Genomic DNA, 16,282 nt, shown 5'->3' on the forward strand with positions numbered 1-16,282 from the left:
GTTGTTGTGAGGATATGAGATAATATGTATAAAGTGCTTTACAAACCTCAAAGTGTTATGTAAATGCTAGTTATTGTTATTATTGTTATTAATTAATTGACTTGCCCATGCTAACACAGAACTAAATGTCAGATGCAAGATTTGCACCCAAGCCTCTTCTAACTCCAAATGCAGCATTCTTTCCATTACAATAGTCTGCTTTACTGAGGCATGTAGATCAGGGGTTCTTAATGGACCCCAAGGGTACATGAATAGATTTTGGGGGGTCCATGAATTTTGATGGGGAAAAATTAATATCGTATTTTCACTAACCTCTACCTGAAATTTAATATTTCCTTTAGTTATTTAAAAGCAATATTCTGGAAGGGGTCCATAGGCTTCACAGACTGACGAAAGGAGCCATAAAAAAAAGGTTAAGAATCCCTGGCCTAAATGATCCCTGAATTCTCTTTCAGCTCTCTGATTCTATAATTTCAGACTCACAGTCTTTGCTGGCCCCTAGGTCAATGACGCCATTGGAAATGAGTGGCCCTGGATTTATTTTGTCAGCCTCATTCTGCTGGGATCCTTCTTCATCCTCAACCTAGTTCTGGGTGTCCTGAGTGGGTAAGTGTGCTGAAGGGTACTGAGGCGTCAGTGTGGCTTATCACCCTGATTTCTCTGGTGGTGTAGCTCTTACTTTGTCCATCTTGATCCAACCTGCTCCCTTAGGATACGGATAACAGAAGAGGGGAGCTTTGTCATTTTCCTCTCTTCCTTGCCACAAACCACTTTTTTGCCCTCTACCACTCTCCTCTGCCCAGTGATCTTCTGAGGGTGACAATATAGTCCTTTTCTAAATAGTCCAATCTAGAAATTGGGCCACTATGAGCCTATGATTCATTATAGACACTTCACTTCCTGCTTGTAGGATATTCCAGGTGCAGTGAGTAACTGCTCCCACCAATTTTTGGCTGATGTTTTAAGTGGGGACCTTACTGTCTGGCCTGCCTTGATTATCTGCCTCATTCCTCTCATCCTGCTCTAAAGATTACCCCTCTGGTTTCTTTCTTGGGTACTCCCTCTGGCATAGGGAGCAGACTCAGGTGTCCATCAGTGTCCCCAGAGAGCCCAAGCAGAGAAGAGGTCATGAACACTTGGGGAATCTCAGGAACTTGTCTCTTAAAAAAAGAAGGTGTAAAATATTATGCAGGATTCCTACCCCACCAAGAGACAAGACACTGTCTGAGTTTCTTCTCTTCTCCTTCTATACTGTCTCCAGAGTCCTACCCTAAGACCTAGTTGCATTGTAGACCGCTGGACAATGTTTGGCTTCCCAAGGTCAGTAGGTAGATTTGCAGACAGGTTTTGTTACCATCAGACAACAATATTCCCTTCTCCAGTTCTGCAGCATGACCCCTTGGAGACATTTGGCTTAAATGATCCAGAATCACAGAATTTTGGAGTTATAGAGGAATTTAGAGATTATGTAGTTCACTAACCCTACACACACAGCTAGACCACACAGTCAGTTAGTAGCAGAACTGAGACAAGAACACAGGTCTCCTGAAAGTCATGCCAAATTCCCTGCTACCCACAGATTAGAAAACCAGACTTTTTTAGAATCAGCCTAGTTTCTTCCATGCTCCCAGCCCATGTATAATCTTTTTTTAAATTAATTTTTACTTTTTTAGTGGCTGAAAGCTTCAGAATAATAAGGAAGGAAAGGTGAGGTATATGAGGATTCCCTCTCTTATGTCCATCAGGGCAGGAGCCAATCATCTCTTTAGCAGAGAGAACCATTGACCACCATCTTGATGCCTGTGTGACAATATTTTAACCAAACATCTTCCTTCTATAAAGCTTTGTTGAAAACATATCATCTTTTCTTGAAAGCTATAAAAGGAAGTAAATAAGGAAAATACAAAGAAACTCCCAAAAAGCCAAGAGTAGACTACTCTTCATTATAACCTATTCAAGCTATAATTCTAGAACATGGAAAGTGGTGACAGTATTTGCTGTCCCCTAATCCCTTTCTGTTTGCTCTGAATTTCCCTTACCCTCTTTGTTTAAAGGGCAAAAAAACTCTTTTTCACCATATCTAAGGCAAGCTAGGATTAACTTAACTAATTAAGGGGAAATGAAATGAGATAAAGGAACTATAAAGCTTTGATAGTATAGTTACAAAGATTTAAATGTGCCTTTTTTATTACCTCCATGTACCCTTTTGGGGCAGAGTCTACCTTCTCTTACATCTTTTCCCAGACTTGTCTTCTCCAAGCATCCCAATAAATGAGGGTAGTATGATGATAAATATTTAACAACCAGTTCTCAAAAAAAAAGAAACGAACCAATGATTTAACTTTAATCTACGTTATTAGCATTTTCTCTATCACTTTCTTAAGTCTAGAAAATCAACAAAATAAAAAATCAGTCCCTGACTTGTAGCCTTTCCTGATTTCGGAAGCATAAATGTTGACACTCAAAATTTAATAATCAATTTTTTAGAGCCTGCCAAACCTGGCTCCAGCACTCCCCCAGGAGTAAACAATAAGGGAGGCAGTGCCTTGCCTGCTTTCTAAATGTGAAATTGAAAGGAAGCAGCATTACTGAAAAAGTCACTGGATTTGCAGCCAGAAGACCTGGATTCAAGTTCTGGGTATGCCACTTACAAGCTATGTGACCCTGAACAAATTATATCACCTCTCAAGTATCCATTTCCTCGTCTGAAAAAGGAGAGGGTTAGATTAAATGACCCTACTGGTCCCTTCCAGCTCCATTACGCAGAATTCTGTGATTCTGCCTAACATTTTCTTCCTCTTTGCAGTAGCCAGTGACAAAAAGGTCTTTTTTGACCACATTACCTCTTTCTAAAAGCTTTTTATAAATGAAAGATGCTCAGATGCACGTAGATAAAATGTGAAAAACACAGACTTTAAGTCATTTCTTGACCAAGGACTACATGGAAGACTTCAGGTGGTTATTGTCGGTGGCATCTAGGACCCTAGGTGGGGGCAAAGAGGTGACCACTCATTCAAGCATAGAGCCTTCCTTCTCCCCAGGAAAGTCAGTACCCCACTAACATTCTTGTCTTCTCTTTTTTCCTCTTGTTCCATTTCAGAGAGTTCACCAAAGAACGAGAAAAGGCCAAGTCTCGGGGGACCTTTCAGAAGCTTAGGGAAAAGCAGCAACTGGAGGAAGACCTGAAGGGTTATATGAACTGGATCACCCAAGCAGAAGTTATGGATATCGATGATATAAGAGAAAGTGTGTATCTAGTCAGCTAAGAGGAACATCTACAGCAGTAGAGACACGGGTGGAGTGGGGTCCTCTCCAGGACTTCATGTTACCTCACCAGGGAGGCTTATTGTCAGAGACTGAGTCCATGCCAGTGTAGCCTGGCTTTCAATCCAAGCCAGTGGCATTTAGCATGATATATTTGTGTGTCTTTCTCTCTTGAAGAATGTCTTTCTTCTGTACAGATTGGCTTTCCTGTCCCAAATTCTTCTGCTAACAACCCTTAATGTATCTTACTTAGCATTCTCTCCACAATCGAGTCATGCATAGGCAGCCCACAAAATGTCCCAGACTTAGATTAAAACCCAGCTTACACTAATGTCTCTTTAATATAGATATGTCTTGGGAAAACATTGCCCTATAAAAGGGTCTTACCTTGGAAAAGCTTTCCATATGTGCCAATGTGGGAAATTTCCTCAGGGACAGCAAAGCCCATCTGCTTGTTTGGCTCACTATTTCTCTTGGGTCCCTAGGGAAGCTGTCATCAGATGAAGGTGGCTCAGACACAGAGAGCCTCTATGAAATCGAAGGCTTGAACAAATTTATCCAATTTCTGTGAGTATCTACAAAAACTACTGTAGACATAATGATTATACATTGTCCATCCTCAGGAAACCATGGAAGTCAGCTCACTTACCCATTTGGGAAACTCAACTGCCACTAATTAGTTTTCCAAATGTCCAGACCAACTGTCCTTCCACTAGTCTGCAAAATGTGCCAGAGAAGTATAGGATTTAGAACTGGAAAGAACCACAGAGACATCGAGGCCAAAATTCTCATTTAATAGATGCAGAAACTGAAACCCAGAAAGGTCACAAAGGGATTAAGCAGTAGAGCATGGTTTCAAAGGCAGCTTCTCTACCTCCAAATCCTATGGTTTCTCCCCTGCCTCTGTTCTCAGACCTTTTCCACATGCCCTCAGTGGGTGCGTTAGGAGAGCATCTGCATCTAAAGCATATGATGACTTGGGGACGCCTCCCTCACAGAGATTCCACCCAAACCTGAATGGAACAGTCAAGAGGGGCTGGTTGGTTGGTTTCTTTAAGCACAGGGCATGTGGGTGTAGACATGGGCTACTTGCATTTGCAGTGAGTCATTTGAGAATAAATAATTCTCACCATATCCTTCTCAAGGATTATTCTCTTCATTCTTTTTTATGTGGAAAGAGAATGCACACCCCACCAGCCACCAAAACCACAAAGGCCAGTTACCCACTGAGCTTACTTCTTCCTTGAACCATCTTTTCTCATTCCTCCACCACCTCCCCCACCACACACACACACATGCTTACATACACACACACACACTCACACACACACGCTCACATACCCACATATACACTCACACACACATCCTTGGTTTGCTACATGCTTTACAAATATGATTTCATTTGATTCTCACAACAAGCTTGCAAGGTAGGTGCTATTACTATCCCCATTTTGCAGTTAAGGAAAGTCAGAGAGAGGTTCAGTGATTTGCCCAGGATCATCTAGCTACCAAGGCTGGATTTGAACTCAGGTCTTCCTGAGTCCAGGCCCAGTGTTCCATCCACTGTACCACCTTTCAATCCCAGAAAACCAATGATGAAACTGACCTTCTTCCTTTCTCCATAAGAAGCTGTGGATGATGAGGGTGGACAGGGGCATATGATATCCCAAACACAGTCTGCGGGCTGGTTTGGCTCCTCTCCAAAGCGTCCTGTCTTCTTGACTGCTTCATGGGAATCGGTCAGAGGAGCTTCATTACACTGGTCCTGTCCTTAAAGTCCATGGGCCTTATAGGAAATGCATTTCCCCCACCCCAAAATATGCCTCTGTTAGATATAATTTGGAAGGAAACTTACAGGTGGACGATGAGAAATTGGAAGACAGGTGTTGAATAGGTTTGCTTGTGTATAATGTAAAAGATATTGGAGATGGGGTGAAGGGTCTTGAAGGCAAAGGAAATGCCAAACCCTCAGGAGCATGGCTTCAGCACCAAAGGCTCTGAATCCTCCTCTTCCTTATTTTTCTCCATCTTACAGCCGGCACTGGAGACAGTGGAATCGCATCTTCCGCCGGAAATGTCAAGAGGTTGTGAAATCCAAGGTCTTTTATTGGCTGGTGATCCTGGTTGTGACCCTCAACACCCTGTCCATTGCCTCAGAACATCACCTCCAGCCCCTATGGCTGACCCATCTGCAAGGTGAGAAGGGGCCGTTGGGAAGAATACTAGCCGAGGGGAGGTCAGAAACAGCTCAAAAGACAGACAGCATTGTGGACCGTTATCAAGAGGTAGTCAGGTAGAATTTAGGGCTCCTTGAACTTTTTCCACTCATGACCCTTTCAGCGCTTCTTAAACTATGGGTTGCAATGGTCACGACCCACGGTTTAAGAAGTGCTGGTCTGGTGGATGACACCATGTTATTCTCTTCCTCCCTGTCAGTCAATGAGCATTTATTAAGCACCTACAATGTTCTAGACACTGTGCTAAGGGATGGGGGAACCAAAAAAGGCAAAGAACAGCCTCTACCCTCAAGGATCTCACAATCTGAAGTGTAGACAACATGCAAACAACTATATACAAACAACCCTGGCAAAAAAAAAAAAGATCCATACTTATGGTACCAAAGGCTTCGACAATGTTCCCAACAAAATGTTCCAGCAAGCAGGAACAAATAAATAGGATGAATTCACAAAATTTTAATAATAGCTAGCATTTGTGCAGCACTTTAAGGTTTGCAAAGTGCTTTTCAAATATTATCTTATTTGAGCCTCATAACAACCTTGGGAGGGAGGTGCTATTAGTATCCCCATTTTACAGATGGGGACAACTGAGGAGGACAGAGGTTATTTCCCAGGCCACACAGCTAGTAAGTGTCTGAGCTGGATTTCAACTCAGGTCTCCTTTCTCCAGGTCCAGTGGCCTCATAAGTCAACCAGTCTAACCCTTACCTAAAAGATGAATTTCCTCTAGTACAAGCCTGACAAGCAGCCATTCAGCTTCTGCTTACAGTGGTAGGGAGCTCATTTCTTCTGAAGGTTGGGGCAGCTAGGTGGCACAGGGGATAGAGCACTGGACTTGGAGTCAGGAAAACTGCTCTTCCCAAGTTCAAATCTGGCCTCAGACACTTCCTAGCTGTGTGATCCTGGGCCAGTCATTTAACCCTGTTTGCCTCAGTTTCCTCATCTGTAAAAGGCGTGGAGAAGGAAATAGCAAACCACTCCAGTATCTCTGCCAAAAAAAAAAACCCCAAATGGGGTCACGAAGAGTTGCACATGACTGAAAATTGACCAAACAACAACCATCCTCTGTAACTAATGGTCTGTAAGAGTTGCTTGGCACATTCAGAGGTTAAGTGACTTGACTTGGTCTCCCTGACATTCTATCTACTATGGATCATTGCCTGTCCAAAATGTTCATACTAGTATATGTCACAACAACAATACCTGCTTTCCTGTAGCAGTGACAACATAAAATTTGGTTCTATTTTGTTCCCTTTATTCTTTTTTTTGCTGTTTAAATGATATCTTAAAGTTATTTGGATTTGTCTTTGATTATTAAAAAATGTAAAGTTTTTGGGTGTATATTGAGGAAAGAAATAAGCATTTATTAAGTGCCTACTATGTGCCAGGCACTACGCTAAGTGCTTATCTATTAACAATTTGTATTTCCACCTTCAAAACATGTCTGCTAACGGGGTATTTGATGATTTCTCCACTGAAGGTTGAATTCTAGGTATTTAATGCAATTCCTTATAAATTCTGAGTATCAGGCTTTTCACATACGTTTACCACACTTCCCCATCTATTTCTTATCTTTTTATTTTAGCAATATTGCTTGTTGTCATGCAAAAATTCTCTTCTTTGTATAAGAATACCCTTCAATAATTTATTTAACTTGTTCAATATATATATTTTTTCTCCTCTCCAAAACTGAGGTGAATGTACCATTCATTTTTCTTCACAATTGTTTATTATTTCAAAATATTTTTAGATTATTAAACCAATGAGAGTTTCTTGTAGTGTATGGTATAATCAGTGGCACCAACACTAGGATATGAGAGAGGAGGCTAGTATACAACTATCAAATATTCCCCACAGTTTTATTTGAACAATGATTTCATTTCCCAGTCTTGGGTTTATTGGCCACTAGTCCCCTATATTCATTACAGTCTTTTTCTGTGTCCCTATTAAATTTTATCTTATTAGAAATAGGCTCTGTCCTATAAAAACAGATCACTGTGCAGAATTCTCAGGGCTGAGACTTTCAGTATGTAGCAAGATTCCAGGTTTGGACTCCCTTGACCCAGGTTCACATTCTACCATAAGCAGATGGCATGAAGGAAAATAGCCTCTTAAATCTATGGACTAGCATCTTTTGTGCATGGGGCCCTGAAAGGAGGTACTAGAAAGGGTGTGGATGCAGGAATAGGTACTATCCTTACCCTCTGGGAGCTGCCAGTTAGCCAACTACTTATATGAGCAAGTGACTTGGGCAAGTCACTGACTCCATGGTTATGTTTCCTCAGCTGCAGATTGAGAGGAGGTTAAAATTGCAAAGTCCCTTCCTGCTTTCAATCCCATGACCCTGAAAAGTTATGTTTAAACTAAATTTTCATAAATTGAATTGTCATATTTTAAATGCCCAAGAGCAACACAACATTGTTTAAGGAAATTCTTCTGTGAATCCCTTTGTAAAAGGAGGGACGATTCCTCCTTGAAATGAAATTTGTATTTTCCAATATTAAGTTTCTAAAAGTGGGTCACACCTATTACACAGCATCAGAACATTTGGACAGAACCAAGAACTATTATGCATTTAGTGCTGTACAGAGTAAATTAACAGACACAGTTTCTGTAACATGAGGCTTACAGTCTGACATGTATTTGATATAGCCACATAACTAGGGGATATAAAGTCATATAGATACAGATAGATAGATAGATAGATATGTACATATGTATGTATATATGTATGTACATATATATGCATACACACATATACATATACACACACATATATATAGTCTTTAATTATTAATCATGCAACCACATAACATATTGAACATTAGGAGAACCTTTGATGAACAATCTTTTCTCCTAAGTCTAGCCTTGATTGTATTCCACCATTTTTTAAAATATTTACTCATTTTGAACTTAAATACAAAAAGACCAAAAAAATAACATTTCTATGTATACAGCAAAACATAAAAAAACAACTATGTAATAAATACTATGCATCTTTTTCAAAGATAGCCTGCTTTTCTGTGCTTCCTGATATAAAGTCTTGTAAGGCTTCACCTGAGAATGGAGCAGAGATTCAACTTTACTTCGCAAATCTTTGATTCATAGGGAGTGCAAATTTAAATTGTAGACCAGACTGTAAAGAGTACATTTATGATACCTAAACAATCTTCGAGGACTCTTAAGCATTTTCACCATTTTAGAAGTAAAATATTACAAATAATTGCCCTAATAATTATAAATCAGTCTTCTCTACTTCTCTATGATCATTAAAACAGGTCTCTGAAGGGCCTCATTCAGCAACAGATGAAATAATTAGAAGAATAAACTTCACTTCTCTAGTCTGTAATGCAAGGTTCTTGAGAGTAATAACACTATATTTCTTTTTTAATAGGGGATAGGACTTGATCTGTGATTTAATTGGTAGAGGGAACTTCTAGATGAGGATATGCTCTCTTTCCATATAAATCAGTAGCACAGTGTCTCAGAGAGTTTGTGAAGAGCATTTGAGAGGTTAAGTGACTTGTTCAGAGACATAAGAACCATTGTATGTGAAGAGCAGGATTTGAACCCAGGTCTCCCTGGCTTTGAGGTCAGATCTCTAGCCACTATACGTACTGCTTTATATAGGTTATAATTAAGACTTTTCACTAATTCACATTGGTTCACCTTCCCTCAATTTAGACCCATTTTACTGAAGGTTCACTGTACATAGACATTAAAAGAAGATCTTTGAGTAATTGGAGTCATCTGAATTGGGTAGATTTTAGTAAGGAAAATTTCATTTGTTGTTGTTCAGTCATTTTCAGTCACGAACAATGCTCTGTGACTCCATTTGGGATGTTCTTGGCAAAAATACTGGAGTTGTTTGCTATTTCCTTCTCCAGCTCTTTTTACAGATGAGGAAACTGAGGCAACTAGGGTTAAGGGACTTGCTCAGGGTCACACAGCTAGTGTCTCAGGCCAAGATTTGAATTCAGGAAGATAGATCTTCCTCACTGCAGGCCTGGCACTCTATCCGTTGCACCACCTACTTGCTGGTAAATTTTGTAGAGAAAATAAATTTTGCTCTCAGTTTGAAGGGAAAAAAAAATTCAAGGGAATAAACTTGGAGGAGAGGTTAGTGCACAATGTCTGTCTGAAAGACTGGTCAAGACAAAGACACAGAGGTAGCCAAAAGGTGGATGGGAAAGTAATCCTGAAGCTGACCCTGTTCTGGCCTTACAGACGTGGCCAACCGTGTGCTTCTGACTCTCTTTACCATTGAGATGCTGATGAAGATGTATGGGCTGGGGCTTCGACAGTATTTCATGTCCGTCTTCAATCGTTTCGACTGTTTTGTGGTGTGCAGTGGTATCCTGGAGATCATTCTGGTGGAGTCGGGGGTCATGACACCCCTCGGCATCTCTGTCCTCCGATGTATCCGCCTTCTGAGGATCTTTAAGATCACCAAGTAAGGAAACTGGGATTGGGGGGAGGGACAGGGGAGCAGGGCTCAAGGGCATCTGCTTGCAACAAGAGTCTTTCAAAAGTCTGAGTTTCTCAGACCTGTCCTCCCCCATTTTCTCTACTTCATTGTTGCATACATAATAATAATAATAATAACTAACTTTTGTATGGTACTTAATATTTACAAAGTGTTTTATACATATAATCTCATCAAATTAGAACAACACTATGCAGTAGGTGTTGATTTTATGCCCATTTTATAGATAGGGAAACTGAGGTTGAAGTTACTTGCTTGAGGAAGGATTCAAGCCCAGGTCTTCCTGAATCTGAGCCCAGTTCCCTAACTACTAAAACAAATATAATACTTTCCCTTTTTCATTTAGACTTACAACCTAAGTTCATTTTGAATGAAAATTACTCTTTTCCATTTAGGACTCATTTTTTTTTCCCTTGCTCCTATCTTTGCGTCAGCTACTTGAGAGTCAAAAGAGTGGAGACCAGGAAGAAGATGAAAGAAAGAACAGAGAGGGAGAAAACAAAGGCAAAGGGAAATAGGAGCTAGAGAGACAGAGAGGACAAGAGTGAGTGAGAGAGAGAGAGAGAGAGAGAGAGAGAGGTTAATTCTATTAACCTATAAAATAACAGCTAAACCCAGAACTTCCAGCTCTTCAACTAGTCAATTCAATTCAATTCAGCAAGCAGTTATTAAGACATATACTATGGGGGCAGTTAAGTGGCACAGTGGATAGAGCACTGGCCCTGGAGTCAGCAAGACCTGAGTTCACATCTGGCTTCAGACATTTAATAGCTGTGTGACTCTGCGCAAGCCACTTAACCCTGATTGCCTCCACAAAACAAAAAGACATATGCTATGTGCAAGACCCTGCACTGGTCCTTTCCCCTCTGGGCTTCAGCAAGCTGGGCAGGTTCATCCTCACTCCTAAAGAGTTCTCAGGCTGGATGCTGCAGATGAGTCAAGGCTCCCCACCCCAGTCTCATCTTCCTTTAGGTACTGGACATCTCTGAGCAACCTGGTGGCCTCTCTGCTCAATTCTATCCGCTCTATCGCCTCCCTGCTCCTTCTGCTCTTCCTCTTCATCATCATCTTTGCCCTCTTGGGCATGCAACTCTTTGGGGGCAAGTATGACTTTGATGACACAGAGGTGAGGCGCAGCACCTTCGATAACTTCCCCCAGGCGCTCATCAGCGTCTTCCAGGTAAGGCGGCTCGTTCCCACCTGGGAGTCAGGCTGGGCTGCAGCTCAGAATGGTGGGTGATCAGCCAATCAACAAGCACTTTTTCAGCCCTTCCTGTGCATGGGGTACTGTGCTAAGCACTGGGGAGACAAATCAAAAGGGAGAACTGGTCCTGCCTCCAAAGAGCTTTCATTCTAATAGAGGAGACAGTGCATACATGGATGTACACAAGCTACAGGAAGGTGGGGAAGCCAGGGATTCTGCAAGGAGGTGAGTAGGGAGGGATTCCAGGCACAGAATTAATCCACAAGCACTCATTAAGTCCCTATTCTGGGTCAAGCATTGGGCTGAGTAAACAAAGAGTGAAATAGTCCCTACTCTCAAAGAAGGAGAGCCCCGATGCCCACCTACTTTCACTTCCTAGTTCTGCCCCTGCCTTTGTGGGCAAAGGCAAGAAAGGTAATACCTTCTTTCTCAAGTCTAGGAAGGCACTGGGCTTCACTGGATGTCATTGAAGGAGACTGAGGTTTTTCCTTTGCTGTGAGAGCCACACATCTTTCTTTCTTTCTTTCTTTCTTTCTTTCTTTCTTTCTTTCTTTCTCTTTCTTTCTTTCTTTCTTTCTTTCTAGCCACACTTCTTTCTGAAGGGGGTTTTAAAATAGAGGTTACACTAAGACTCCCTGGTGTGGATAAATGTTCATGGTACGTAGAAGGCACATATGTGGGAAAAGCAAAGACTGAGTCAGAGGACCTGGTTTCAGAACCTGCCTCTGCCAGGATTACTACCTATGTGACCTTGGGCAAGTCACAACCTCCTTGAGTCTCAATTTGCTCATCTGTAAAATGGTCAGGTTGGAGTGACTTCTAAGTTCCTTTCCATCTCTAGATCTATGATTCTTTATGATATTCATCAGCCTTACAGGAGCTTTCTACAGATACAATTCTGCAGGGTTCTGATTGGCCCTACAAACAGTTTTACTTGGTATATAAGAGTGGATCAAAGCCCTCCCTCTTCCACTAACTACTCTGTGGGTCCAAGAAAAATATATCTCATAGAAATGATGTCTGTCTGTATTCTTGAACAATGTGGCATGGCCAGTAGCTCTTCCAGAGTATTTTTAGGCTCATAATTCTTTGAGGGCCAGGAGTTAGGGTGGGTTGGCACCCCTAGGGTCCAAAGTTAACATTGCAGTTTTCTTTGCTAAAAGAGGCATTCCTTTGTAAGGAATTGTTCAGTCTTGTCCAACTTTTCATGGCCCCTTTTGGTGTTTTCTTGGCAGAGGTACTGGAGTGGTTGGCCATTTCCTTCTCCAGTTCATTTTACAGATGAGGAAACTGAAGCAAACAGGGTTAAGTGACTTGCACAGGGTCACACAGTAAATGTCTAAAGACAAATTTGAACTCAGGTCTTCCTAACTCCCTAACTTCTAGGCTCTATCCACTTCACCATGTACTTACCTTAAAAGGTAATCAGTCAACAATCATGTCAAATTCAAACAGAAATGAAGGTCATTAAACACCATGAAACAGTACATAAGGATCCCTATAGGAGCACACTGACTAAAAACAAAGACTGATATTATCTATGTTTTATTCTATTTTTATTTGGTTAAATATTTCCCCGTTACATTTTAATTTGGTTCAGGCAGCACTCCAGAAGCTCTCAGGCAGTGGGGCACACACACAATCAGTTCTGTTAACTAACCAGTTTTAAGTACTTCATAGCAGATCATGCTAAGCCCTGGAGATACAAAACCAAAAAGGTAAAAATAGGCCTTGCCCTCAAGGAATTTACAGTCAATCAAACAAGCATTTATTAAGAACAGAGATAAAGAGGGAAGTTAGCTGTTCGCCACAGCATGCATGAGTCTCTTGGGATAATCTGGCTGTGGGAGAAGGGAGGGAGGAGAAGGACTTAGAAATCTCTGTGTGTGTGTGTGTCTGTCTGTGTCTCTGTCTATGTCTTTCTCTCTCTGTCTGTCTCTCTGTCTCTCTCTGTCTCTCTCTCTTTCTCTCTCTCTCTCAATCCTCTACACCTGTCCTTCCCTTTCTCCCAAACAAGATCCTGACAGGTGAAGACTGGAACTCCATCATGTACAATGGCATTATGGCATACGGTGGACCCTCTTATCCTGGCGTGCTGGTCTGCATCTATTTCATCATCCTCTTCATCTGTGGCAACTGTATCCTTTTGGGGGGTCCTGGTGACTCGGGATTGTAGCTGTCCACTCCATTCCTCCTCAATCAGTCATCGTCCTCCCTCCCATACCCACCACCACCCATCACCATTCATGCCCATCATCCCCTCTCCCCATCTTCATCACACAGACATGGATCAGATTTGAGAAGCTCCTGGGTACAAACTCCTACCTGAGTATTGGGTAGTTGTTCTTCTTTGTATAGTCATTTTTCTGTTGTGTCCAACTTTTCATGACCACATTCAGGGTTTTCTTGGCAAAACTACTAGAGTAGTTTGCTATTTCTTTCTCCAGCTCATTTTACAGATGAGGAAACTGAGGCAGAGAGGGTTAAGAGACTTGCCCAAGGTCACACAGCTAATAAGTGTCTGAGGCTAGATTTGAACTCCGGTCTTCTTGACTACAGACCTGGTGTTCTATCCACTGTGCCACCTAGCTGCCCCAGTGTTTGGTAGGAGTGAGCATTTATTTAAGGGAGAAAACAGGGTCTCTGCCCTCAAACTGAAAGGAAGATTGAGCAAACACACATATGCAAAAATAGATTTCAGGAAGCTTTATGACCTAATGAAACATAATCCAGATGTTAGGAACTACATGTAGGATCCTAGGATGTTGGGGCTGAAAGGGATTTGGAGGATCATTTAATCCCAACCCCTTCATTTTACAGAGAAGGAAAATGAGGCCCAGAGAGAAGTGACTTGACCAAGTCACACATATACTGTAGCTAAGCTGCCAGCAGAACCTCCTTCACGTGCTTCTGAGCCAGTGTGCTGCCCATTACATAACTGATAGGAATCCTAAGCAGAAGGTTGGGTGAGAGAAGTGGAGAGAAGAATAACTGGTCCTCAGCTGAGTGGAGGCTAATCAGTGTGTGCTGGGGCCAGCTCAGGGCCGAAGAGCCAATTTTAAAATGTTTGATGTGAGCATTTACACTCCAGAAATCTACAAATGTTACAAATCAAATCTATGGTTTTATCGATTGCCTAAACTTTAGAAAGTGATGGAGAAAATGTTAATAATTCCAACTAAACTTAAAAGGGTGACCCGGGTATATTTATTCTACCTTGAGAATTAGTTGTGAAACATTTACCAGCATACCCCTACCTGAAACACCACACTCAGGGGACCCTTTCCCCATCATCAGAGATTTCATGTGGAGGTATGAGTACAAATCCCACCTTTCAAATATCCTGTATGTTTCCAGAGGTATTACCATGTAGTGAAAATAGCAATGGACCTGGGTCAGGAGACCTGGGTTCGAATCTTCCTTTGACATTTACTGGCTATGTGGCTTTGGACACATTACTTGGTGACTCTGACTTTCAATGTCTTTATCTATGAAATGATAATGATATTACTTGTACCATATCCCTTAGAAGATTATGATAATTGAAGACTATTATAACAGTAATATTATTATTATTGTAAACCCTCAAGTGCCATATTGTTATTGTTATTGTTATTATTCTGAACAGAGAAGGGATGGCATCTCTAGACCATCACCATGCATACCCCTGGGATGGAGAGCTGTAGGATTAAGCTTCCCTGAGTATGCCATTCCCATGTCACTAGGTACCATGCTCTCCAGTTCTGGACAGCTGTACCAAAAGATTATTGGATCATAAATCAAGACCTGGTAGGGTCCTCAAAGGCTATCTGGTGCAAACCCACCCATTTCACAGATGAAGCCTGAGAGACATGAAGGCCTTGGGTCAATGGAAGCGTGTAGTCACCTCCTCCCCTCGGCGGTTTCCCTTTCCCACTTGCCCCAAGAGGGCTCCTTAGCCACTCTACTCCCTAGATATCCTGCTCAACGTCTTCTTGGCCATTGCTGTGGACAACCTGGCCGAGGCTGAGAGCTTAACCTCGGCCCAGAAAGCCAAGGCTGAAGAGAAGAAACGCAGGAAGATGTCCAAGTCAGTAGCCATGTTGTCAGCCTGGGTCACCAGCCTTGGTGTGCTCAGCCCCAGAACAGGGCAGTCAACATTTATCAAGCATTTGCTATGTACCAATACTGTGCAAAGTCATGGGGATACAGAGAAAGGCAAAAACAGGGTCTTTGTCTCCAAGGGCTCAAATTCTAATGGGGAACAACACATTCAAATAACTGTATATAAGACAAATACAGTGAAAGTGACATGGAGGGAAGTGAGGCAGAGGAGGTAGATGAGAGGGAAACGAACATCGGCTGCCTGCAGAAAATGGAATTTGGGTTCAGTATTGAAGATAGCGAAGAAGGTATAGGTGAGAAGATAGAGCATTCCAGCCATGGGAAACAAACTGCAAAGGTGAAGAGCTGGGAGATGGGGTGTCGTGTGTAAGGAACAGCAAGCAATCCAGCAAAGGTGGATTGTAGAGACCATGAAGGGGAGTGACTTGTAAGAAGATAAGAAAGGTAGAGGGGGCGAGGTTGTGAAGGGCTTTAAAAGCCAAAGAGATGATTTTATGGTAGATCCTGAAGGTAATAGGGACCCCCTGAGTTATTGAGTAAGGTGGGGAAAGAAATGACAGTATCAGGGCTGTAGCTTAGGAATGTCACTTTGGCCACCAGGTGGAAGGTGGACTGGAGTAGGGAGATGAATCAGGGAGCCATGGCAATGGTCCAGTCATGGGTGATGAGGGTGATGGCTGTGTGACTGCAGAGAAGGGGATGTATAGAAAGTATGTTGTGAAGGCAGAAAGGACAAGATTTGGCCATCTTGAGCATGTGTGGATGACTACACAATGTAGATGCAATTGAACAAGGAAGCTCTTTGGGGCTCATGCTTCATTTTCAAACAAGTCCTATCTCCAGAGGAAGTTGGAGGGCATTAACTAAGGCCATTCTTCTAACCTGGCTTCCAATAATATCACACAGTATATCCCTAGTTCTTACATATGGCACCCCTGGAAGTTTTGTCCATGGTCTGGCATCATAAGCACAGCTCATCCAGCTAGT

The 16,282-nt window shown here is 42.0% G+C and overlaps 1 protein-coding gene across 1 annotated transcript in view; it reads left to right on the plus strand.

The window, feature by feature from the left end:
• CACNA1S (calcium voltage-gated channel subunit alpha1 S) overlaps nt 1-16,282 on the plus strand; it is a 100,747-nt gene that overhangs the window by 35,099 nt on the left and 49,366 nt on the right. The window contains exons 7-14 of the mRNA XM_021003015.2: nt 503-606; nt 3,101-3,246; nt 3,750-3,831; nt 5,300-5,460; nt 9,729-9,954; nt 10,960-11,167; nt 13,209-13,329; nt 15,146-15,260. Coding sequence (XP_020858674.1) covers nt 503-606; nt 3,101-3,246; nt 3,750-3,831; nt 5,300-5,460; nt 9,729-9,954; nt 10,960-11,167; nt 13,209-13,329; nt 15,146-15,260 — 1,163 coding nt within the window. The remainder of the gene's footprint in view (nt 1-502; nt 607-3,100; nt 3,247-3,749; nt 3,832-5,299; nt 5,461-9,728; nt 9,955-10,959; nt 11,168-13,208; nt 13,330-15,145; nt 15,261-16,282) is intronic.

This window comes from Phascolarctos cinereus, unplaced genomic scaffold (assembly GCF_003287225.1).
Source record: "Phascolarctos cinereus isolate Bilbo 61053 unplaced genomic scaffold, phaCin_HiC Scaffold_5;HRSCAF=322, whole genome shotgun sequence".
NCBI classification, from domain to species: domain Eukaryota; kingdom Metazoa; phylum Chordata; class Mammalia; order Diprotodontia; family Phascolarctidae; genus Phascolarctos; species Phascolarctos cinereus.